At 45.1% G+C, this 26382-nt stretch overlaps 2 protein-coding genes across 4 annotated transcripts in view; both read right to left on the reverse strand.

Moving 5' to 3' along the window:
- apbb2a (amyloid beta (A4) precursor protein-binding, family B, member 2a) overlaps positions 1–16544 on the reverse strand; it is a 36996-nt gene extending 20452 nt beyond the window's left edge. For 2 of the 3 annotated variants that reach the window (XM_030061808.1, XM_030061807.1), the window contains exons 1-8: positions 16426–16544; positions 12154–13455; positions 11244–11455; positions 10427–10567; positions 9675–9760; positions 9382–9442; positions 6643–6789; positions 6439–6566 (exon numbers count right to left, since the gene is read on the reverse strand). In XM_030061808.1, the coding sequence (XP_029917668.1) occupies positions 6439–6566; positions 6643–6789; positions 9382–9442; positions 9675–9760; positions 10427–10567; positions 11244–11455; positions 12154–13426 (2048 nt within the window). In that variant the 5' untranslated portion in view covers positions 13427–13455; positions 16426–16544. Of the gene's footprint in view, positions 1–2024; positions 2170–6438; positions 6567–6642; positions 6790–9381; positions 9443–9674; positions 9761–10426; positions 10568–11243; positions 11456–12153; positions 13456–16425 lie in introns of those variants that run through there. The other variant, XM_030061809.1, reaches the window with a different exon arrangement.
- Positions 16545–17152: 608 nt separating this feature from the next.
- dele1 (DAP3 binding cell death enhancer 1) lies at positions 17153–25940 on the reverse strand. Its single transcript, XM_030061810.1, has 12 exons — positions 25762–25940; positions 24609–24726; positions 24042–24144; positions 22456–22606; positions 22026–22256; positions 21628–21713; positions 21403–21496; positions 21079–21221; positions 20443–20601; positions 19487–19579; positions 18325–18478; positions 17153–18161 (listed from the first exon to the last, which is right to left on the reverse strand). The coding sequence occupies exons 1-12, from the start codon at positions 25790–25792 to the stop codon at positions 17911–17913; spliced, it is 1614 nt and encodes a 537-aa protein (XP_029917670.1). The 5' UTR covers positions 25793–25940; the 3' UTR covers positions 17153–17910.
- Between the last annotated feature and the right edge of the window lie 442 nt (positions 25941–26382).

Below are 26382 nucleotides of genomic sequence, written 5' to 3' on the forward strand. Positions count from 1 at the left end.
GGCTGGAGAGCGAGAGCGAGACACCTCCCACCATAATGACCCTTTGGAGAACGACAGTGAGGGTTTCTGGACGGACACGGTCACATCCTGCTAAGAGTTGTGTGTGTGTGTGTGTGTGTGTTTTTTCCGTACATGTGGAGGAGTGTGGGGGGGGGGGGTTGATGAATTGTGAGTAGATGGAGGCAGCTGACAAAGAGGAGCGATGACTCGCGGGGTAAGAGAGAGGTTGCAATGGCTCAAATCAGCGCCGGAGTGGGACGGAGGGGCCATCAATCACCCTGGCATCTATCGAGTCGGTCTAGGTGTTCTGGCACCGTCCCCGCGGACTTGTTGGAGGGCCCCTGCATGTTAATTACGGCTATAGGGGCCTTGACATCAGCAAATGAGCTGCGACCCGACTGGGACATCGTGACCGGACTGGCGGAGCGGCGAAAACTGCCACTATAGTCGATGTGGGAACGCAGCGGCAAATAACCAAACACAGGGAGAGACGTTTCCCCCCGCTCAGGCGCCTCATTGACAAAAACAGAACTGATTGGTACAGTGTGCTCGCGATTTAAATATTAATGATGCTGGAGGAACATGTTCCCTCTCCTCTCCTTTCTCCTCCCTTCTTCTCCTCTCTTCTACATGCCAGCTCCATCCACAGAAGGTCAGCAGCGGGGGGAAATAAGTGAGCGCTGGGGGGAATAAGCAAACAGAGTCCCACTGCTGCCCACTAATGAATATGAATGAAACGTCTTGCACTGAATTTTATGTGTGTGCTTGTGTGTGTGTGTGTGTGTGTGTGCGCACTCGCTCGTCTGATGAGCCATTAGCGAAGCAAGGTAACACTAGTTCACTTTAATAGCAGGTAACGCACACCGCCGCCGTTAGAGGCATACATCACAGAGGCAGCGATCCTCAGCGTTTTCAACACTGTTGTCTCAATCCTAATAAGTGTCGCGTGCCAAGGACAAGACAACAAGTAGGAAGTGGCCTCCCGGTGCCGTAAATCATCTCCGTGGCCCTTTTTCTTCCTCGCTTGGTGTTTTCCCTGCTCATCCCTCATCCACCTCCTCTGCCTTATTACGCTTGATACCCAGGGAGGGAGCAAGAGAGGGAACCTCCAAATATGCATACGGTAAAGACATACACATATATCACACACACACACACACACACACACACACACACACACGCACGCACACACACCCACATACATATTCTCATACACTGATTCAAGTATGCATCCTCATGTAATTATATACAAACAAGTACTTGTCAGAATTTGTCAAATACACTTGGCATGTTTGGACTCTAAAAATATGCAAATGCAGCCGACAAACACACACACACACACACACACATACGCACACACACACGCAGAGTGTAATATCTAACAGCTACAAAACAACCACGACACGCACTTCCCAAATCCCTGCAGCACATCCCGCCTCAGACTTCTTAATCCTGTCTTTCCAAATCCCTCCTTTGCTTACTTCATCTCTTCCTTCTTTCCTTCTTTCTTTCTTTCATTCACTTTCACCCTCTCGCTCTTTGCCATGTGTCTCCCCGATCGTCTGCTCATGTTCCTGCCACCCCGGCTGCTAACCTGCTGCCGACAGTCTGCAGCCCCACACTTGACAGCGGCCAGAGAAAGAGAGGAAGAGAGAGAGAGAGAGAGAAGGAAGGAGAGAGAGGGACGGGAGATTTACAGCCTGAAGTGAAACACACAGCAGGATGCTGAGGAGTAAGTGAGTAAAAGGTAAAAAAAAAAAAAAAAAAATGGATGTGTAGAGAAAGAAGGCAGGTCTGGGAGACATGCAGTGCTGCCTCGACACAAACAGGGCAGATAGAGATCAACAGAGGACACAGAGAGAGAGAGAGAGGGAGAGAGAGAGAGAGTGGAAGAGCAAGAGTGGACGGATAAAAGAGAGGCAGCACTGGACAAAGAGGAAAGATGCAGGGCTAAAGGAAGGGAGGAAGGAAGGAAGGAAGGAAGGAAGGAAGGAAGGAGGGGAAGTAGAGAAGGGAGTACTCACACAAGCAGACATCTTCGCCCCGTTACCGACGACTACTTCCCTTGTCTCGTTAGCTCCGTCGCCACGGTGACATTGCTACAGCCCCCTCGCCACTGTACCCAGGGGTAAACCGCTTTCCTGCCCACCTCCTCCTCCTCCTCCTCTCCTTTTTCCCCCCTTCTTCCTCTTCCTCTACTTATTTTATTCCTCAGGGGGTCCTTTTCCTCTTCCACTCCCTCCCTCCTTCCTTCCTTCCTACCTTCCTTCCTTCCTTCCCCTCCCCCCTGCTTTCCCGTCTCCCCCCTCCCTCTGTCAGACCTTCCCCCTCACCCTCTCCCTCCACGGTCTGCCTGCTTCCTTTGCGTTGCTTGCCCCCTGTCCGGACGGGAGAGTCCTCTCCTCTGCAAGGTCCCGCCGTCTGTCTTTCAGTGTGAGCGGGGAAGCATGCCTCCTCGGCTTCCTCCTCTCCCTCCCCCCCCCTTCTTCCCTCCCCTCTCTCACTGGCTCTCCATATCCCTCTGCTTCGGATCACTCTCTCCCTCTCTGAGGTTTCCCCGGGTTTCTTTTCTTTTTGACTATCCTCTCCTCTTCCTCTCCTCCCGCTGTCTTTGTCTGTCCTCCTGCAGGAAGGATCCCCGTTGCTTGCTCCCGCCCGCTAAAGTAGGAGCACAACGGAGGGACAAACAAAGAGAGACAGGAAAAAGAAGAAGAAGAAGAAGAGAAAGAAGAAGAAGAGGAAGAGGCAAAGCGCTGTAGCCAATGGCAGCAGAGGGAGGCAGAAAGAGCGCTAGAGACAAAGCGTAGAAATAGCGCAAACAGAGCAGTGGAGAGAGAAAGAGAGAGAGGAGAGAGAGAGAGGGGCTGGTTGGAAAAGTGGGGGAAAACCACGCACGTACGCCCACTCAGTCACTATTAAATACTCTCTCTCTCTTTCTCTCTCTCTCTCACACACACACACACACACCAGAGTGCTCCAGATATAGACCTGTGACTTCAACAATTCAAGCCAACATGCATGCACATATACACACATTCAAATATAGGCGTGCATGTGGTAAGACTTGCTGAGTGCTCCAGATATAGCTTCATGACTTCATCGCTTCCCCGCTTAAGAGACAGGGGGACTCATTCATATTAAATCAAGCTGAAGGAGAGAGAGAGACGGAGAGAGAGAGAGAGAGAGAGAGGGAACATTGAGTACAAATCTGCGGGTATTCCTGTGATACGCAGACGTGCGCCCGTACACACAAAGAGAGAGATAAATGGGTAGCGGGAAGGAAGATGACAAAGGGAGAGATGGATGGAGCAATAGAGAGCAGAGGGAGAGCCACAGCGAGCTCCTGTCTTGTCTCTCACTAAACTTCATGCAAACAGGCGGCATAAAAAGACATCAAGTCTCTCTCTCTGTCTGCCTTCCTTTCCCATCCTCATCGTCCTCACTTTGAAACTCCACGCTGTCTTTCTCCTAGCCTACGTGCTCAGTAATCGTGCACTTCCTCCCTCGTCTCTGTCGCTGTCACTGTCTAGTTCTGTTAAAGGAGCGGTTCAACCAAAATACAAGAAAAAAATCCCACTTCACCTCTAGTGCCCCTATATATTCAGATACTTTCAATTTAAGCTGGGCGATATGGCAAAAAAAATAAAACCTTGCTTTTAATCTAGTTTTAATCTAGATTTTTCTTGTTTTTTGCTTACCAGTACTTCTAACTAATAGGAATCTTTGGAGGCATGATCATGTGACTGGTGATTTGTGCATGTGTCTCTGTGTAGATGAGGGAAGTGAGGCCTCTTTGACAGAGTGCTCGGTTGCTTGGTGAAATCATAATTACGACATCATAACATGTGTGTATATATGTGTGATAATATATGCGATAATCTCGGTTTTACAATTTTTTTTTTTGCATTGATTTAAAACCTAAATTCCAATTAATTGATTCAGTCAATTCAATCCTTAGTTTCAAGGTATCAAGTCTAACCCTAACCCTCAAAAATCTCACCACCCCCCACCAAGGTCTCTGGATTTTGCAGGGTATTAGTGTCAGTGTTTATGGAAATATGATTTTCACATGAAACTTTTGACAGTTCGAGATCCATGAATGAATACCTGTCCAGCCTCACTGTATTGGGGTGAAGGGAGAGAGGGGAGATTAGACTGGAAACCTCACCAGATCACACAGAAACCATCCAAATGCATCAACTACACAAGGGGTAAGAGGAAAAATATCTTCTTTTTTTTGTATTTTGGGTGAACTGTTCCTTTAACGGTATCAGCCTCTCACCACTGCACTGGTTCAGATAAATGTTTAATCTTTCCTCAATAATGTGGAAAGCACGGCAAGAGGCTGGAATTTACAGCCACAAGCCATCACAGTGTTCCTGTCTCTCTTATTCAAGTGTGTGTTAGCTACTCTGAATAAACAGACTTTGCCTAGAGTGCCCTCTAGTGGCCGGAATAAGCAATACACACCACCGGCAAAACAAACTCTGCCCTGCATACACACACACACACACACACCCTCTCAACACTCTGTCAGACAAAGGATCTTGTAGCTCAGTCTGCTGCTTGGAAAGTGCAGCTATCAAAGGTATTCACTGCATTCTGGTCCCACAGCAATAAATATCCTAAAGGTCATATACAGCCCAGTCAAGTCGGAATACATCTAAAGTCATGAGCCCTGCGCCAGAGTCAAAATTCAAAATAAATAAACAAAAATAAATGAATAAATAAATGCATAAATAGTAAATACAAGAATACAAAAGCATACAGATTGTAGGCTGCAGAGTTATGGTATGAGGAGGGGATGGAGAGAGATGATGTTGAGACATGGAGAGAGAGAGAGAGAGAGAGAGAGAGAGAGAACCCAACCCTCTTTCTTCCACTACATGATTTATCCATTACTGCTAAGAGAGAGAGAAGCACTGAAAGTTTCACTGTCCTCTGAGATAAAAGGGGAGAGAGGGGTGGAGACACACACACACACACACACACACATACACACTCATGCACACGGACGGAAAAAAGAAAAAGGAGGTAGACAGGGGGAAGGAAGGAGGGAGAGTGTGAGGGACACTGTGTGTAAGAGAGTTAGAAGGCACTTAGAAGACAGAGAGAGCAAAAAAAGGGAGATTGTTAGGAAGAGAGGCAGGGAGGAAAGGACAAAAACAGAAACCAAGATGCCGAAAGCGTGGGAGAGTGGGGCGAGATCCAACATCTTACACAGATGCTATTTTAAACCCCATTTTCACCCAATCCCAGAGCAGCTGGTCACACATCAGGATCAGACAGCCTCCCGGACAGCCAACATCTACCACCGCTAGTATTTGGACAGTGGCGACACAAATTCTTCTCCTCAAGTCTCATACTGTCGCTGTGTTGTTCTGACTCTTGCTGGTGCTAATATATAGTAAATGAAAATAAATGTAGAGTGCATATGAGTATACGCTTGCACGGAGGCATGCATACAGTATGCCTCATACATATTACATTTATGCATGTATGTATATTATATTATTTAGTCGAGTATTTTTAGGCTTTCTGAGTGTTTGAACTGGTTGCTGCCATACAGGCTGATGAAAACCCTGAGGGGCCCATATCAATGAGGCTTTAGCTTGTCCCCCCCCACATTTGCAGCTGTGCTAGCCTCAGCACACTGTCAGCTCAATACTGAGGGGTTAAGACCATGGGACACTGCCAAATGACTGAGGGGCCCGCAGGTCCACCGTCAGGGAAAAAAAAACCTTGTGCAATGAGCATAATTATGGTGTTCTGAATGCAGTTTGTGCAAATATGCATCAAATGATAATGAGGCCAATTCCACTCTCTGGTGATTAGTTAAAAGTCCTGAATCAGCTTCTGCCAGTGAGTGCACTCCACATATGCATTTTACATTGTTTGATATGCTGTGTGCATGTAGATTTATGTGCGCGTTTGTGGCTTTATTGATGTGTCTGCATGGGCGCTTATTTGTATGGAGGTCATTAGCATGCTTGGGCAATATCCAGAATTTAATATTGGGACATTGTCCTATCAAATATTTGATATTATCACCATTCCTCCTAGAAAAATTGATTTATTAATCATAACAAATTAATCTTGATGATAAACTCGCACTCCTCATCTCCATAATCAAATGGTGTAATATAAAGCTTAAACTTCTATAATAAAGTTCCCTTGTGTAGCAGAGGATAGCACTTTTTTGAAGTATATAATGCAGAAAGTAACACCGCAAATATTAATAGTGAATCTTATTTGATACTGGCCCACGCCTAGTCATTTGAGGAATTCAAAGTGAGAAAAGACATTAATTATTATTATTATTATTACTAAAACAGTAGCAAGCATGCCTCCAGTGTAATTTGATCGAACTAATTAAACTACAGGGCCAATTGAACTAAGGGTCATGAAAGGAGAATGATACACTCAATGCCAAAATACCTGTCGTGGTCCCGGCCAACGCCCCAGACGCGGATGCTGCTGATTGGCTGAGAGTGGAGCAGGCTGCGATCGTCAGGGTCGACCAGAGTCAGCATGCGGTCCTGCAGCACCAGCAGCATACCTTTACCCTGTAAGACCAAAGACAAGGACACACTCATCTATCTATCCATCTGTGTATTGACAAACACACAGCGGGACACTGACCTCTCCCCAGACCCCGGCCGAGTCTCGTATGTCCCTCCTGCAGTAGGACAGCTGTCGGATGCAGTGGTGCACTGCCACGCTGCTCCGCCCCTCACACAGGTCCTGCTCCGCCATCTCCACCCAGCCCAGAGAGCGCACTGGGAACGACTGAGAAGACAACAACAACAACAACACACACACACACACAGTCGTGTTTCCATCACTTCAGAGGACATTACATTGACTTACATTCATTTCATGGGGATTTATGCTAACCTTAATCCTAACCTTAACCTTAACCTAACCCTAAAGTTATCTTACCTTTAAATCAAGTCTTCACCCTAAAATTAATGGTTTTCACTAAGGGGACTTGCTTTTTGTCCCCATAAGGAAGGCGAGTCCCCTCAACATTAGCAGTACCTAGACCACACACACACACACACACACACACACACACTTGTCTTAAAATACTTGCAATGATGCACAAGCCTCCACTGACTACATTCATTCCCCAAGCCTCAAGATTTTGCCAAAAATAAAATATATGTATATATATATATATATATATATACACACACACACACACACACACACACACATTCCCACTTACCCGTAGTATAATCTAACCATTCAAATAGAGACTGTGTGACTTTGTGAGGGTTAAAGTTTGTGGTGCTCTTCTCTGTACCGCAATACAAGAGGTGGATGGGCGAAAAAGTACAAATTTGTGCAGACAGAAACAGTTTTTCCTGTTTTTTTTTTTTTTTTTTTTTTTTTTGGCATGGAATAATTCACACCACAACTCTGCCTCAGTGGGCTGTGGATTATGCTGGGTGTCATTGTTTTTGTTTGAATTCCACAGAACAATACCCATCCAACTCCATTACAGTGTACTGAAGGAAGACAGGATATGCCACCACATTAAACTGACACTACATCAGCTAGCCATAAAAGCCTAATTTCAACCTCTGGAATGAGGACATTTCAAGGAGGCTAGTTTAAGGTTAAGACTCGGGATTAGGGTGGAGGTAGAAGCTGTCACAGGTCACAGAAATAGCAACACTTGTGAATAAACACACCACAAAGCAACTCAAACCAAAAAGTTTTTCTTCAACTTTTATTTTGCTACAGGAAATGAGCAGTGACAGTTAGTGCGCCATCACAAGCCAGCCTTCAGAACAATGACTGAGGCTGGTACGATTGTTCAAGACAACATATGAAATATGTAATAGTGTGTGTGTGTGTGTGTGTGTGTATGTGTGTGTGTGTGTGTGTGTGTGTGTGTGTGTGTAGACCGCCCTCGGCTCCCAACCACCCGGGAGCAGCTATTACCATCTTGTCTCCCATCTCGCTCCCCTCACCCACCCTTCTCTCCATTTTCACCATAAAAAAGGTGCTTTTCCCTGCCAAGAAAAACCTCAGGCTAATTTCTCAAGCTCTGCTACAGTCTCCGGGAAACATGCAGCACACATCAGTGCAAACACGCACAAACATGCAGCACAGCACGGCATCCGTCTCTGTCTCTATCCTCCACTGATCATGTTTTCTCGGGGTTCTTTCCTCATTAACACCTCTCACACATCCTGACGTCTGTGGCTGCACCTCACTTCATTTTCTCAGTTCCTCTGAGATGTCAGGATATCCCAGGTTTTTTTCACACTTGACTTGTGATTTCTTAGGTAATAAAAATCCATTCTCTGCAAGAATAGGTACTATAGAAAGAGGGGAAGTCACATAAGCTGTACCACAGAATCCATGAAGTGAGGCAAAATCACAAAATGCAATTAAGAGCCATTTATCCTTTTCTGATGCTTAGTTAATTACAGGATGAATAAAACACACTATAGTGAACTTTGCACACTATAAATTAACAGGCTAAAATAATCCACCACCTTCCACTCCCTAACTTGATTTCTCTGGGAGTATTTCATATTATCTTATGTTTTTCTTGCTCAGAAAGACAATATTCTCCTCAGTGAAGGGATTATTCCTTCCTCGAACTCAAAAGACTCATAGTATCCCATTCTGTCATATGTCATTCTTCCATAAGGGGGCAGCAAAAACCATGTCGGCTGGAAACATATAGAGCACCCTTCAGTTCACCAGTAAACCACCGAGTGGCAGTACAGCAGAGACAGAGACGGGACAGGAAGGGAGTGGGCAGGACCATTGCGTCATTGCAAACAAAACCTAAACACACCGAAGGCTTTTATTTCACCCATCAAACAGGGCCAGGCTGATTTAATACTCGGGGAAACACGCATTACACGCTTTATGTTGCTAACCAGTCCTATAAAGGGGAGTGTTTGAATAGAGCTCATCCTGAACCTGTCACCTACTGGGTGACTCCTCCAGGAACTATTTGCTTTTGATGGTTATTTGCCACATTCTACACTGATAACTTTTTAATAAACAACATTTGACTGCCTTTGTATTAAACAAGGTTTTTCCTTTGCATGATTTCAAACTTTGTCCCTGCTGGCTACCATATGCTCTCTCTGACCAACACCCAATCAAATCACAAACAGCAAATTCAAACCAATGTATCCAACAGACTCCTGACTGGCTGTCTGGCTCCACACACAGCGTCTAAAAAATTATATTAATTTTTTTTAGCCACCAAAAAAAAATCTGGGCAGGTAATTGTTTTTTATTTTTTTTCTCAGTTTACCAGTTTGGCAGGAGAGCCATAATGTTGGTTTTGGACATGAGTACACAGTATGCTCTGTAATGTACAGTATGTTCCTTTCAGGCTCTTACCATGGCCTCTGGATCTGTGCAGGTGCTGTTTAGATCCACTGTCTCGAGCTGCGCTGGAGGGCTGCGGGGAAACATGGGACGAATCAGATTTCACAGACTGGTACACTGTAAACATAACTCTCTTTATCAGATCACAGCAAGGAATGATTCTTGTGAGGTCATCTGAAGTGTTCGAGTGGCCACATAACCTCTGGTGGGTCAGGTGAGCTGCTCATACAGAATACCTGTGTGTGTGTGTGTGTGTGTGTGTGTGTGTGTGTGTGTGTGTGTGTGTGTGTGTGAATGTGTCTTACTTCAGTCTGAGTGAGGCGTAGCGCAGTGTGGCTCCTTCAAATGCTTTCAGGCTGGGGTCTGGATAGACTGGGTAATCTTTCAGCTCCTAGAGACACACACACAGACAGACAGAGCGAGAGACAGAGACAAAGCGATCGTGATTCACATTAAGGTAGACAGCAGCTGGTAAAAGAATAATTGTCAGATGCTAATACTGATGTCGCCGACTGATTTAATCTCATCATTTGCTTTGCAATAAGTCGACGGGATATTACTCATATTAGCTCAATATAAGAGATATTCATCTGTGATGAATATGAATTTCAGATGATAGGCTGGACACAGAATACTGTGCTCCCTTCAATGCAATAAACGCAGCAGTGAAAGTGTAGATACACTGATACAACAGCAAGCTTTCAGGAGACAATATAACAAAAGAGAATTTTACGCAATGTAATTTAACACTAAAGAGCTGAAATTTGACAGAGAATCTGAACATAACCAAGAATATACCATGCCATAAAGACAAAGGCTGTACAATAAATGAACTGATATAACTAATGCTGAGGTTAGGGTTAGGGTTTAGCACCAAGTAAACATCACATGAGTTGACAAATTGGGCATCCAGTTCACTGCCTGAACACTTATGGGATGTGTCAGATCAGAGCCTTGGTTCTGTAGATTCTAATTTAAGGAGAGAGCTCTGCATGTTCATAAACAATATATGTCGAAGAGCCAAGGACTAATGTGATTTCTTCACTTTGTATCATACACTGGCTGTACAGGTGGTGGTGTTGACATCCCTTCCTGAGGATGTGACATCGTCAGAGGGAGTGGAAGAGGAGGAACGGGACGAGGCAGAGGGAGACGGGACGGGCTCCACTGAGCTGTCAGATATCAGGCTGCTGGGCCGCTGAGGAGAGAGAGACACACAAACAAAGAAAGGTTGGTACACGGCTCAGAACGTTATGTCTATGAAAGTATACATCAACTGTATACCAGTACATGTATTCATGTCAGGCCAATTAAATTGGACTGATATTGGTGCTTTATTGTGTCAAATATTGTTATCCACCACTGATATGATGGAGATGCCCTCCATGACCACAGCTACATTAAAACAACCCATAAAACATGTAATAAAATGTAACTTTCTTTGCACGTTTTATTGACTGATTTTATTTTTCACTAATGGTTTCCCTAAATTAATTATTCATTCAAAGGTTGTCATCTATCACATTTTCCTTGCTGTTTGTTTGCCATCGGTGAGGTGGCGTACCCTGCCCTAAAAGGCTGTGATAATATAAATAATTTTGAGAGGAAAGTGTAATGTCTCATGGTTTGTATGCTGTTTCAGAAGCTTTCCAAGAAGAAAATCCTGAGTGAAAAACTGAATATTTGTAAGTTTTTGGCATGCAATCAGTCTAATTTAAAATTTGGCATTGGTTTCGGCCTTCAAAACTCCTCATCACTTGAACCCTCATATGTATCCTTGAATACTATCAAAAGTCTTGACACAGCTGAATATATTTGTCCTGATATCAGAGCGTTGTTGTGATATCATTACCATGCTGGGTGGGTTCTCTCACCTCGCTGGGTGGCCTGAGGGAGTTCTGCGCTTCCTGCTGGAGGTCAGGCTCGGCGTCGGGCCCGTTGTTGGGAGACGCATGTTGGTTGCCGGCGGCAACAGGTCGGTGGTACTGGGTGGTGCCAGTGGGGACGTGCCAGAAATAGACCTCTGATGAGTCTGAGACCTCACGCCAGCCTGGGGGCAGGTCCCCTTCACCCCACACATCTGCTGCTGGAGCAGAAGGACACACAGTTACGCACAAACACATATTGAGCACAATGTACATGATGCACTCACATACTGTTTGTCTCTGTCTCTTTCCCACATACACACACAGAAGAGGGTGGACAGGGTAATTTTCAGAGATGGTCAGCTTGTCCCTATTTAGTTTCTGTTGTCATAGCAACGCCGGGGCTCATCCCCTGTAGTCGGACCCAACGGAGAGAACGTTCTCTCTTCCTTTTCCTTCCCTCTCTCTCTCGGTTTCCTTTTTTCCTCTCTCATATTTCCCTCTCTGTCCTCGAATCCTCCATCTCCTGCATTGTCAAATTTCCTTGGCATATCCAGCCTCTGTTGTCTTTCTCTCTCTTCTTTCCCTTTTCCCTTCTTTTTTCTCACCCTGCTTTCCGCAATATCCTATCCTCCTATCCATCGCCTTCCCCTGATCACTCTGCGCCTCAAGGTGGCTCACAGGGGCCGTAAAGGTTTCAGCAGTATTGCTGCAGTGTCCGTTGTTTGCTTAAGGAGGCTTTTGGTAAATTTCCAGACCAGACTGTCTGGGGGAGGTAGAAGGAGGGAGAGATATAAGGAGAGGGAATGAAATGAGGGTGGAAATAGAGGTATGATCAAAGACATTCACAGATATGCTAATATTTTCAAGAGACAGATCAGATAAGGAAACCACATGCTAGCACACACACACACCCAACCTGTCTCCTGTGGTGTCTGAGGAGAGGGCGTCTCTTGGGACAAGGTGGTCCAGCTGGAGTCCTCGTCTTCTGATGGAGTATCAGGACCCAGATCCATCCTCAAGCCCACCTTAGGGAGTCCAGTCTCTGTGTTGGGGTCTGGCAGCACCGGGGGTGCCACGTGTTTGGTAGGGGTGTTCCTCTCCCCAGCCCTGGTCTGTTTAGGGGATGAAGGTGGGTACTGTTGCAGGAACTGGTTCTCGTTGTTGGGGTGCAGCTCCACCTTGATGACCCTGGGCTGGGAGCTCCGAGGGGGCTTCGCCGGACTGCCCAGCCTGCGTGGACTAGCTTGAACTGGGGCACAGAGCTCCTCTCTGCCGTGGAGTACAGGCTGGTTCGGGAGGTGGTTCTGGTTGTCTGCGACCCACTCTGGGCTGTTGGTGGATGAGGAGGAGGTGGAGGAGAGAGGGGCCTCTACCACCACTGGTAACAGGGGCTGCCTCGGAGTCGGTGTAGGGTCATCATCCTCTTCTTCTTCTTCCACCACAGCCTCCACCTCCTCCTTCTCCTCCTGGCTGGGCTGCTTGTTGTTGGGTTTCTCTTCCTCCTGGCTCTCCCTCTCCTTGGCAGGGCTGGCCTGCTCCTTCTCTGGAGAGGCCTGCTGCTTCTTCTCTCCCCTCTCCTCCTTGTTGCCCCAGCTGAGGTCCAGATCTAATCCCTTCTCATGGTACTCCAGGAAGCTCTTGGTCCTTCTGCGGAATGGGGGCAGCTGCGAGTTGTCTTTCCCAACTTCCAGCCAATCTAAGCCTGGATTATTGATGAGATCATTGTGACCTTTGCTTTCTGTATTGGCCCTGCTCAGCTCCAGCTGCTGGCTTTCGGCCCGTCTCTGCATGTTGGCCCCATTTTTGGCCAGTTTGGGGTTTGTTGTATTGAAGGGGGAGGAGGAGGAGGAAGAGTAGAGCGCAGAGCTGGAGGAGGACTTGGTGGGCAGGCCCCTCCCTCTGCTCGGCGCTTGGTTTTTGGAAGACGGGGCCAGGTTGTCACTCAGCCCCATGGCACTTCGCACACTGGTCATTGCGTACCTCTGGCGGCTCTTTGGCAAGGTGGCTGAACCTCCGGTTTCCATGCTGACGGACTCCTTGATGATGTCTCGTCCGAGCAGCTGGTTGTACGAGGAGCGAAGGCTGAGGGAGGTGGGTGGGGCGGAGGAGGGGCCACCACGGTTGGCCAATCCCACATTGGAAGGGGAGGAGCCAGAGCGGGATAGGGGCGGAGTTTGAACCGACATCATGGCTGACTGGAAAAACACTGGAGAGTGAGCTGAGGAGACAAAAGAGGCACTGTTAGTGTCACAGGTCATGTCACATATATAAATTACTATGCTGTACACACTGCTGTTTCACTTTACTGTCCCTCTCTCTCCAAGCAGTCTGACATTACAGACTAGCGACATAATCAGGTTTTCCATTATAATGGCAACAGCAGTAATCTTGACCTGAATTAACCAGCCCCCCGTTTGTGATGCATTAGGATCACAGGACTGTGTGTAGGTGGGAAGTTCAATATGGTGTCAGACATTTCCAGTCCTCTGATCTGTTACCATGGCACATAAGGGAATAAAAACATCTTGCTTGTTGCCCCCTCTGCCAACAGATCGACCAATTGCAGAGGCTTTCACTGACGCACTATGGTGCAGCTTGACATTCTTCCCAGCCCCACACTCCTTTTACATGAAAAGTGTGACGGCTGAAATGATAAAAACCCTGCATCAGAGTGATTAACCTGGGTTGTATTTGCCTAATATTGGCAGAGAGTGAGACTTTCGATGTATTCATTCAGGTCTGACATTCAAAGCTAGGGCTAAGCAGCGAGCCAGTCTGTGGGGAGGAGAAGTGGCAGCCAGCTCCTGCTAACTAGCTACCCGTGTCCCTTTTATCTCTGGGTGGATCTGCTCTGTGCTGCTGAATACAGACAGATGGATAGCGTCTCAGACAGTGACAGAGAATCACAGTAATCCCAAGACAAGGCACATGTTTGGGTTGCATCACTGTCACTTCAGGTTTTTCGGATGATCTAATTAGGCTGTAGCCCTGTGAAAAGCCAGTAAACAGCATGTGCACACACAGGTAGAAAAACATGCTCAGGCACGCAAGCATAAGCATAAACATCCATCCGCCCAATTACACACACACACACACACACACACACACACACACAGAGAGAGATATGGATGTACACACATAAACACACACCCAAAACAGTACTGCGGTCATCATCAGCGCCTTTCTCGGAAACATGGAAAACACAAAGTCAGCAGATCTTGCAGCGAGACAAGATCTTGGGAAAGGCGAGAAATGGGACTTTGGAGGGAGCAGAAACCCTGGGCAGTGCAGTTTGTTCATGCGGGTCCCCTATCTCCCCACCTCCTGCCCCTGGGTGGCTGTCGTGTTGTCCCTCTGCCAGTGAGCCAGACAACAACAACAACAACCTGTTAGTGCTGAATCTGCTCTCGCTTTATAGACCTGCGTACAGTTTGTCAGGCATGAGCGCGGTGTCAACAGGTCCATCCTACCTGCACGGCATGTTCCTCTCTCATCACAATACCAAGACATCCCCCTTAACCGCTTCACTTTTATTTATTTCAAAGCCTTCACCTCAATGATTGCACCGTCCTTTAGGGGTTCAGAAAATTGTCTGCCCTCAAATAACAACGTCAAAAATGCATCGTTTTTCTTTGCTCACTGTACAGTTCACATTTTCGAGATTTCAAACTTTTCGACCAACAGCAGCCTTGAATATGACAGTGAACACGCCGCATGAGTCAGTCAATAAATTGCAAATCCTGAGAACAAGCCCAGCAAAACTAAACTGACAAGGAGGAGGAAAACAGCATGTCAGTTCCCCATTGTCCTCCTCTCTGTCTCAGTGTCTGAGTTACAGGCACACTGGATGATCTAGACAGAGATAGCAAGCCTTGTTTTTTTTTTTTTTTCCCCTGACGATGCAGGTCTCCATTAGTTAAGCAAAGTGGAGCGAAGAGAGAGAGAGAGAGAGAGGAAGGAGAAGAGGGGAGTGGGGAGAGAGAGGAGAGAAAGAGTGTTATTAGGAAGGGGGAGAAAGCGAGGAGAATGACACAGCAGTTTCAGCGACAGGACACTGAGCTCAGTCAACACACAGAGGTACTTAAACTGTTGTCCTCAATAAATCTGTTGTGCTCCTAACACCGGAGGTCATTCATGAGATACACAAGGTTTTACCAGCTGGTCACAGGGCAGCAGCAACCTGTATCCTACTAGAATAATAATGCCTCGGCAAACAAGGCAATATCTGTTCAGTTCCCCCCCTCCCCACCTTATTTTATCCTGTTGCTTTTCTCCTTTTGTATGTCATGTTACTTCCTGTCTGCTCTTATTTCCACTGTAAATTGATGATTTTTTACAAGATTTTACTTGGCACAGCACGTCCTCTCTCACAGATCTGCTCGTATGATTATAAAGGATGAATAAAGAAAAGTTGTTGAAAGGCAAAATACTCTGCTCTTTCTTACTGGTGGTGCCAAAACAGGATTATCCTGAAAAGAAGATTTCTAACTTTTTGGTGTCAAGTGAAGACAAGTGAAGGCCTGCTAATCACGTATGTATGCAGGGTGAGGCTGGACACTTGACCAAGACAGAGACGGTGCAGCAGCTGTATTTGAAGGCCATTCGGAAAGAAATGAAGGGATGTTTTCTTACTTCCAGCCACTTCACATCACTAAGACGCCGTCGGATGGAAATTGCACTTTTCAGTTAATTTCTAGTAATATCAACTACTGACTCAGGCCTTGGCCTACCTGAGGAAAGTATCCTTCATCAACTTAACTGTTACTGATTGTAATGTAACAGGGAACCCCATTTTCTCAACTCTGAACCAGACCGATTGCCTTGTCTCTGCCAGCGAAATGCAACAGATGAAAGCATAAACTGGGGGGGAGGAAATGAACTTGAAAAAGTCAAAGCTCAATGATGTCATGGGTGGAGTGTTTTAGCCTCACGTTTCTCGCTGCCTCCCTCCTCCAGACTACCTCTCTGACACCTATCAGCAATCGCATCAGATTATCCCGAAATCTAGCCGAGCGCAAAGGATGCATCTCGGTGGAGTTGTCATCATTGTGGAATCAAACCCCGGGCAGTGTCGATATCTCAGCAGACGCAGTAAAAATCTCCCCCATCCAACACCTCCCCATCCCCATCACCGCCGCACTGGGAGGGGAGCGCACCCCACCGAGAGCGTCTATTTACATCCACTCACCGCTTCGGTCAGCCTCCGGGCTTCTGTGCCTCCGCTCCCACGATGACACTGTAGTGAGTACAGCCGAGGTGACAGCCGCTTTTTAAGTGCCAGTCTACCCGTAGCTGCTGGAGCCAGCCACCCGTATTGGATCACATCACATCATCAGCCCTCCCAGCCCAGCTCGGTGCTGCTGGTACCCTGCGCTTTCTCTCTGCGCCACCGGATCCCGGAGCGGCGCGGCGCTGTGGAGCTCTCGCCTCGCCGGCCAATCAGCGGCACGGACGCAGGACGCTCAGCGCACGGAAGGGGAGACGCAAACATGATAAATCTCTCGGCGTTATTTCATAAGTCAGGTAATGAAAATCTCACATCATCGGGGGCTTACGTCATGCGTGATCTAGAGGAGTATGAATGGTTTCTAATGCTGCACTAGCTCGACATATTTGTATGTGTGAGCACCCGGTTTCGGTATTTTATTATGACTGATAGACAGTGAGCTCTCCATTACATTTCAGACCCCAAGTACATCATCATCACGAAAACTATCACATTAGTTATCCATGACTTCTCAACTTTCTTTTGTGCTAACGACAGTAAAGAGTCCAAACCATCCTTGAGCATTTAATATAAAATTTAAGTTATTAAAATAGAAAATGCACTGATCACAGCACATGGGCAGGCAGAAAATAAGTTTCTTGCTCATTAGTGAATAATAATGGCAGAAAAAGTAACCGGTACACACAGATAGACAGTATTGTTTATTTGACTTAACTTGCTAGGTAATACAGCGCATGCCCTTTACAGAATATCAAAATATCATTACATGCATTATTCACATTTGTATGTTTAAAGCTAACAATTTAGACAGATCCAACATTTCTACACTGAAATATTTTCCTTTCTGTTCTTTTCAAGACACTTACTTTGTTGTGAATGACAGTGTTGGACAAATCAGTCCTTGCTGAAATTAAGGTTTTGATAATCATTTCGAGCTCTTTGCCAGTCTTGTCAAATTAAGCAATACATTTTTCAGATGACAAATGACAAGAAATTCATTTGACTGTGACTGAATCCATGTTTGTGGAGGGAGAAACCAGTATCCATCTGAGATTCTTTCCCAATAAGAACCCAGTCAATTAAGGCACCAAGATCCAGATTTCTTACCCACAGGACAAATATTTCAGGGGAACTGACAAGAAAAAACTAACCATATTACAAAAAAATAAAAAAATAAAAATGCTTTCTTATCCCTTTTCATACAAAATATCCCAAGAACTTACACTCAACTGTTTCATAATAACAAAATAACACATTAAGACATCTCCACACTGATGAGTTTGACCTGCTAAAAAAAAAAAAAAAAAAAAAAAAAAAAAAAACCACACACTAAGGAGACTTAATGATGATGTGCGTAAGTGACCTACTATTGCCATTTTCTTCTAGCGAGAACACACTCACACAACTGTGAATACATTCATCTTGGCTTGTTCCAGCTTAAGAGAACTATCCTATCCCAACAGTCCACTGGCAGGGTCCACCCTGGGTGCTCTGGGCTTGGGGGTGAGGATGGAGGTGTGGTGATGTGGAGGACAGTGCCGATTGGGCGCCCAGGCTCCCAGTGCTCCAGGAGTGGGGCAGGAGGGGCAGGGAGGAGGGACAGACAGGATTGGTCAGGGAGGAGAGCAGCTGCTGGCGTAGGTGATCAGATATGAAGAAACATGGAGCTGAACGGGTGGAGCGCAACACTGCGTCCTCTGCGGGGCGAGAGGAGAAAAGGAGAGAAGTAGGAGAGAGAAACCGATACAATCACTGTTATCTGTGATTTAAAGGGAACAACACAGTAAAACCCAGTGTGACTAATGTAAACATGTCTTTCCAACAGAGCATGTCTGCATTCGTCTGTGTGATTGTCCTTACCCTCCGTGCCACTTGGGGGTGTCAGTAAGCTCTGAGCCTGGCTGTTGCCGGCTCGAGCAGCTCGTTTGTAGAAATCAATTGCCATCATCAGGTTGTGCTGCACTCCAAAGCCACTCTCATAACACTGACCCAGGAACAGTAGGGCGGTGCCGTCCTGTTTGGATACACATGGACAAATATACTTAGCATCATAGGCAATTTCATTTCAAAGAGCTGTATGTACCAAAATCTGATGACGGTGCAGAGATGAACAGGCAAATTAAACATTACCACTAAACACCAGCTTCAACATACAATGAAAACTGACACTATAAATATATGCACACTGAGCTTTGGAACATATAGTGATTATTTTATTTCAGCACAGCCACAGATAGTCGGTGAGAAAGTGAGTGAGATAGAGATAGAATGATAGAAAGTCAGTGAAAAAATAAACCTGTACACTGGAATGTTTTATAATTTAGTTCTGCATTCAAGTGTTACTGTTGCTGTGCCATCGCTGTCCACAGCAGTGAAAGCATTTACAATTCTGTGTCGGTGGGCCTGTGTGTAGACCACTGACACAGTAGACCGCAGTGTCAAGTTTTGATTAATACTGTGGCAACAGAGCACAGATAAAAACCGAAGCAATCGTGTTTACATTCAGTGAGACAGAGTGTCCTTTGTCGAATACACTGATGGAGTCAAAACTGATATTTGGGAGTATTTCTCATATCTAGTGACGTGGAAATCTTTATAATATGGGGATGAGGTGTTGTACAAATTAACATATTTAGGAAATCTCCTTAGCTTGTCTTTCTTCAACCATCTTCATCTTGTGTTCACTGCAGTAGATATCAAACAGAAACACGGAGGAAGGTAGAGAGCAGTCAAGGGAGCCAGTCACATTTCTTTTTTGCAGTGTTGCATAACTCCACATGCCAGGGGACCCAAAGGAATCCAACTACAGTTCTGGTGACACTTTGAAGCAAAACTATAAATTGGCCTTTACAGGTAAGGTGTGCTCACTCCAAGGTGCTGTGTCTACATGAGCCGCGGAAGCCGCTTATGATGAACTGTTTCCAAGTTAAGTTCGACCCCAACAGATACGCCGGAAAGCCAGATGAAATTTCAGAGATAAAACCACAGATAAAACTCTAGAAGGATCTAGAAGCCCACTCACTCCTCTCTCTGCTGCCATCTTTAGGTAGTGGACCGACTTGCGCCCGTCTCTCACTGGCTCCTGGGAGAAGACAGAGGCGAGGCAGACCTGAGCCTGAGAGAAGGAAGGATGAGGAAGAGGAGAGAAATGGAGCATTGTGTAAATTCAGTCACGGCATGTCAGCCATGAGTCCTCTGCAGCAGCATCAGCCAATACCAGCAGACTCCTGACACACACACACACACACACACACACACACACACATACAGACACACACCTATCACATTCTCATGCAGCAGTAATGTAGTACACTCATATGGTGGCCTGTGCAAGCTGACCTGCTTCCACACACACTCATATTGCTGAATGAATGCTGGTCTGCTGCCACTATCGCCTGGTGCTGGTTAAGGCTTTACCTCCATCTGCTTAGACTCTTTTCCACATGCAATAATGAAGTGTTTACACCGAAACACAGCTCCCTACAAATCGCTTAACTGCACAGTGCAGATCTATTTACTATCAGCCATTACTATTCCCATCTTATTGTAATGAACTGTTAAAATTATGAAGATAATATTTCTTGAAAAAATGGGAAACACATAGGTAGATAGATTCAAATTTCAAACAGCAACACAAAACATAACATCTCTCTTAGTCATCGGTTAATTGTTTGAATCCCACTTGTGACCTAAATATTGCACCCACTCACTGCAGACAAACTGAAGTCATATATGTAACACCATAGCTTCATTCAAACTTGTATTTGTTATGTTATGGTTGTTAAAGCAATACATTAAAGCATAACAAGACATTTTTTTGAGGGATTTAGACTTTGTTTCTGTAATACTTAAGAGATTACTTGCTTAGTGACAAAGACATGAAAATACACTGGGACATTACAAGAATCTGTGAGTGACTATAACAAAATGCTGTGGCAGGTTGAAGCAAAGTTGTAATGATTTTGTTATCATTTGTACCTCTGTGAGTCCGTCTGCAGCAGCCTGTTCCAGCAGACCGATGGCTGTGTCCAGCGCCTCCATGCTTTTCTGCCCCCTGCTGGTCAGGAGCAGCTTGGCATAGCGATACTGAGCCTGTCTGTGGCCCTGCACTGCTGCCTGCTGGTAGTAGTGCAGAGCCTGGTGAAGAAAATAGAAAAACAAAAACAAATTTGTAAACTAGATTAAAACTCTCTCTTTCAAAGGTTAGAGTTACTACTTTTGTGCACATTGGGAATACTTGGTGGTGGTGGGACTTGAATCTTGCTTCGGTGAGCAAATGCTGAATTTTCATTTAACCAACATTTTCAACATGTTTCACATTCAGAGGTCTACTTAAGTTAATTGTTCTGTTTTATTCTGAAGGGAAAGTGAACATAAGGTGAAGACATTTCAAAGTAAATGTGTTTGGTGGTGAACTTCCTGATTTTTTTACATTGAGGCTGACAAAACTCTATGATAAATGTCTACGACTTCTCCCAAGAATTTATTCCTTGTCTGGAATAAACTTTCACAAATCCCAAGACTCCACAGAAAGTCCATGACCTGTGGGAATCCTAGATGAGGTGTAAAACAAGTGAGAAATAAAGTATGGAACCAAAAATGCTAGGCACCCACCTTCTCCCTGTCCCTGCGCACTCCCCTGCCCCTCTCATAGCAGACACCGGTGTTAAACTGGGCCTTGTTGTAGCCGTGCTCGGCTGCAGCTAGAAAACAAGTGAAAGCTGCCTCGTAGTTCTCGGTCTTGGCGCTCTCCAGACCTGCCAGAAACAGCAAGAGGCAGATATTAACTACAGACAGAAAAACAAGAGGCATATTCTCCAACTACAGTGTAAGAAGTGAAATGATATTAATTACATTTGTTTTTGTGAGCAACAATGGATGAGAATAACTGGGTCTGTTAACTAGAAATCATTTTTGGAGCAGCTGTGTAATCATTACCTATGATGTTGAGGATAACAGGCACACTGGAGTCGGCCACATGTCTGAGGTTCAGCGCTGCTCCTGTCAGCTTCTCCTCATCAGACGGGACGTCCTGGGAAACACAGAGGGAGAGAGCACACCAGATCAAGGAACAGCTTTGATGCCAAAAAGTGCTCTGTAAAGAAAGGCAGGGAAGTGCTTCTTTTCTTAAAAATAACTAATGAAGGGACATTTGTATCCCACCTTGTCAGTGCTTTCTGTTGTCTGTGTGTGGCTTCTGCCAGCAGGTTGGTTTTCAGAAGGGGAGGCAGCGGAGAACAATGATTCTTCTGTGATTAATGAAAGAGCAAAGAAACATTAATTAATTTATTTATTTTTAACTATTTTTGCTTTTCTAGGTAGGGATGTCACATGAATGAATACCAAAGTACTAGGTCAATACAAACAATTCAGAGAACCATACTAATACCAGTGTTTTTCACATTGGCAGTACTTGATAGATCACTCCGTAGGTCTTCTTATTCTCTAAGCCTGTATGTTAAAACAAAATCTGCCATTTTTTCTGGCTGAAATTAAATTCTGGCTTCATCAACTCCCTAGTCCTTGGTAAACATACTCACATAACATAAGACTAAACAAACCTATCAGAGGGGAATCTGGCCTCAGGTCTGCTCTCTGGTGGTCAGAGAAGGGACTGCCAGTGGTTAGATGGCCCTGCTCGGTGCTGCTGCTAGCACTGCCTTCACTTCCGCTGCTGCTGCTGCTACTGCTGCTGCTGTCTTGAGCCAGGGACTGAACTCTGCTCTGCCTCTCTGGCGCCCCCTGTAGACACAACACGCTCCTCCCTCTGGGCAAGACATCCCGTCTCGACACTGGAGAACATAGAAAGCAGCCAGAAAGCAGAGTCAGACTCATAAGTGGTTCAAATGGATTCAAAATGGATAATAGACCATCAAGATGCTTGAATGTCTATTATCGGAAACTAACTGGGCAAAGCACTTCCTGTGCCCAGATGAATAAAGTGAACCATCAGACGGCATCCTGCATTGTGACACTGGTGTGAGGACTCACAGGTCTCCAGCACGATGCGGTAGCCACATTTGTGCAGGGTGGAGGAAGCAGCCAGAGCTCCAGGGGTCGGGCTGGGACTGGGCTCACTGCCTGAGGAGAACTGGGAGTGGATCCTCCTGCAGATCTGCATGAACAAAAGCGCTGCCGCACCCTGCAGAGAAACACCAACTCCACTGTCATCACCATCATCACCATCGTCATGGGAATCAGAGGATTATCACAGCATTGGAGAGGGAATCTGACTAGAACAGTCAGGGATGTAAAACCAAAACTTTCTGATGAGATCACTAGGTGGTGCTCTAGGAATTCATCAACTAACTGCAGACTGGAAATCGGAGTTGGCAGAGCAGAACCCACTCTACTGTTAAATGCATTTAACCATAAATTACTTAGGAAACACAGAGACAGAAGAACTGTATAAATTTAAGACTGTCAATTTACATTGTGGCACCTGAGGGTCGCATTTATTTTCAGCTGTAAGCATGAAATTATACTGGAAAAAATGTGTTTTCGCTTTTGTTTACTGAGGGACCATTTTATATTTGGTTTGACTGTTAAACAATCTTAGGCAACATGTTGTGCTTGTGCCACTGAGTTTGGCGTATTGAATTAAGAGAACAGTGGCACTATTCCATTGTCACAAAATTTACTTTCAATCTCAATATATTTCATCAATTTTCAGATGATGATGTGAATTTAAAATGTGAATTTATCCTATTTTGATTATGTTTATGTCTGATTTTTTTTAAAACTTGTATATTCTTTGAATTGTTGTGCTATTATGTTTATTTTGGACAGAAAATCAGCTGCCCTCTTGGATGTAATAAAGTTTGTACTGTTCTGGCATTTTAGTGGTTGATGGCTGTATGGTGATTCATTGTGACGATTCGCTCGAGTGCTCTGAATTTGTTTTAACACTGTAAGCTTTCAAATCTACAAGGCCAGGCTAGCATGCAAAACAGCAAGCAGGTCCTTAGCATCTTTCTAGTAGGAAAAAAAAAAATCACATTTACAGTAACATGCAAAGAAGATGACTACATGACAAGCTAATGACTTATTTCAATAGTTTGCTGACATCCAAAAATCAAGATATACAACAATCCCTAATGCATGTGAATCAGAGTGAGGTTGTGTATATTAGGGCTGAACAAAATGGTTATTTATTTATTCATTTATTTTTAAAATAAAAATTAATATTGCAAATATTTTAACGGCTATTGTCCTGGTATATGAGTCACGGTTTTAGTGGGAATGCTAATTTTTGCATCATAAATTTAATTTTCACTGAAAGAAAATATTAAAATGATGATGATGTGATTCTTGCTGGGGTCTATACTAAACAAACATATTTTCTTAAATCTGAGGAATATAATTTGTAGGCCAGAGAATCTTCATTTATGATGGTATTTTGTAATACATTTTAACTCGTGAGATATAGATACGGCACTTGGCCATAATACGATCTTGATAATATTTCAAATAATTGTTCAAGCCCAGCTTGTCTACACAGAGTCATAATACCTAGAAAATATGTCTCTCAGCAGTGTGTATGTGTTTGCAAGTGAACATGTAAGAGCAGGACATACCCATCCCACAGCATCCAGTGCTGTGTAACGCGGGAGCTCAGCGTAGCAGAACTGAGACGTCTTCTGTTTTTTCCTCCTCTCTCCATCTTCGCCCTTCTGAGAGCTGAGAGGCCATGAAAATGTGAAAATAAGTTCAACCGAGCAATTTCTAACAATCGTATGTCTGTCTCTCTTTTCATTCTATTGTTTTAAGGCATCAAAGCAATGAGTCTGAATGAAGTTTGAGACATGCGGCTTTGTCCCTGCTTCCTTGACTAACCCTGTTGGTGCATATGACAGATGCTGCTGGATGATGCAACCATCTGCAAGGGTGGTAGCGAGCTCACTACGGGGGAAAGAGAGGGTTCAAAGAAGGGCTAAGTGAAAGAGAAAGGATGGGAATGAGAGTGTGGGGGAAGTCTGCGAGGTCTGGCCATGTTTCAAAAGTTCTCTTTCATCAGCCGCTAATATGACCGTTGGTCTCAAAGCAAACTCCCGATGAGATAAAAGTCCTCTGAAACTTCTGCGTGACCCACAACCTTGAATGTGTTTGCAATGAAAGAGAGTGGACAGAGGCATGGAGGCTACCTGCTGTCAGAGGAGTGGCAGGAGGTGGAGAGAACCGTGGAGCTGCTGATGACCTCATCCTCCACATGGTGGTTCTGGGGCAGTCGCAGGGGGGCGTTGCCATGGCACCGGTTCAAAACTGGAGGTGGTGACAGAGAAAAAAAACCAAAACAAAACAGCAGAAATTAGTTCTTGTCCCAACTACACTCAGAGAGCAGATATTGTGCCCACTCACAAATGCTCTGCACATGCAACAAGTGCACATTTACGATGTAACTGGTGGATTCATTACAAAATAAAACAAGAACAAGAAATTTTTCAAAAAAAGATACTGAAACAACAGAGTAATCCTCTGCTAAAAATTTACTGCACGTTCGCCTGTTACAGTTACGTGACGAGACCCTACAGATTCTGAATTACATTTCCATGCATTTCAGTGCATGCAAGGGAAAATAACATAAACAACATGAATAATAAACCATACTCATCACTAGTGTAGAGCAAAGCTGTGGCCCATGAGAACAGGGCATGGGTCTTATTTCAAACGCAGCCCATATGATGACACTCACACACTTAAATATGAAAAACTAAATCTTTTACAGATATATATGCAGCATTCCTGCAATATGTATTTGCAAATATGTGTATTTTATTAGCTTTAATATTTAATATCCACACAGACTTACACACATTAAAAATTACTACATTTACAATTTATTACTTTATGTATAGCCACCTTACGACATTATAATGCCTGCTAATGCCATATTAAGTACTTTACATAATTTTACCTGCAAGTTTAGGTGCGTTACACTTTACTTAAACCCATGTCAGTGGACAAGTGACAGTTAAAATCTGTACAGCCTCTCAGTTATGGTTGGTTAGTAGAAACTGGCACCACCAAATCAGGCGCTGGAAACAAGCCATTAATGGAAACGAGCCTCTAGCTTCAACCAAAATAAACCGGTTGTCAGCTGCCGACAGGAAGCGTCGCTCATTTCCTTTTTTACGTGCTTTCACTGTCCTTGTCTATTGTGCCGAAAGGCAGGGAAAAACGTAAAACACTGGTCAAACAAAAAAACTTATTAATTCAAGACGTGGTTATAATCAATAACAACGTCGCGACCAAAGTCACATGGACAGCTGAGAGTTTAGTCAATGTCATTTCTCTCACCTCTTCCCACGAAGCCTTGAACCCTCCACATGTTTCCTCTTCTCTCCTACAGCGGCTTGAGCCGACGAGCTGAACTCAGATTAAACATGTTAAAATGAATGTGGACTGTCTTCTGTCGCCATTGAACCTGGCAGGACAGGATGGGGCTTCGGCGCGAGCCCGTCACGAGTTGTTTTGGGAGACGACCAACCCGGAAGTAGCTGGGGTGATGCAAGTGCCAGCCTGAAGCTGAGGGCAGAGACTGGCTGTGCCTGCATGCCCGCCCCCCCTCTGCCTCTGATTGGCTAATCCTAACCCCCAATTTAGGAAGGCAACGATTACCAGCCAATCAGAGGCAGAGTAGGGCGGGTTTGCAGGTCCAGTAAGTCAACTTAGTCTCTTCCCCTAAAGGCTGAGGAGCGTTTGCGGCGTGACACTGCCACCCTGCGGTAAGTCGGGCTAGGTATAATTTAGTTATGGCTAAGACTTGGGAAAAGCGCATGTGTCAAACTAGAGCCATGGAGAGTCAAGAGGCAGCAGGTTTTCACTCCAACCAAAAACTCCACCTGATGATCACCACACCTTCAAGCAGAGAGAAGGGACTAGTCAGTGAAATCATCTCCTATTCAAGAGTTTTTGGTT

This window comes from Myripristis murdjan, chromosome 10 (genome assembly GCF_902150065.1).
Source record: "Myripristis murdjan chromosome 10, fMyrMur1.1, whole genome shotgun sequence".
NCBI classification, from domain to species: domain Eukaryota; kingdom Metazoa; phylum Chordata; class Actinopteri; order Holocentriformes; family Holocentridae; genus Myripristis; species Myripristis murdjan.

Excerpts from the sequence above, each read along its gene's own strand:
- dele1 (XM_030061810.1), bottom strand. The coding sequence starts at position 25,792 with ATGTGGAGGGTTCAAGGCTTCGTGGGAAGAG. Across the intron at positions 24,727-25,761 it reads TCAAGGCTTCGTGGGAAGAG|TTTTGAACCGGTGCCATGGC; the intron begins GTGAGAGAAATG and ends CACCACCTCCAG. Across the intron at positions 18,479-19,486 it reads AGATGGCAGCAGAGAGAGGA|GACGGCACCGCCCTACTGTT; the intron begins GTGAGTGGGCTT and ends GTATCCAAACAG.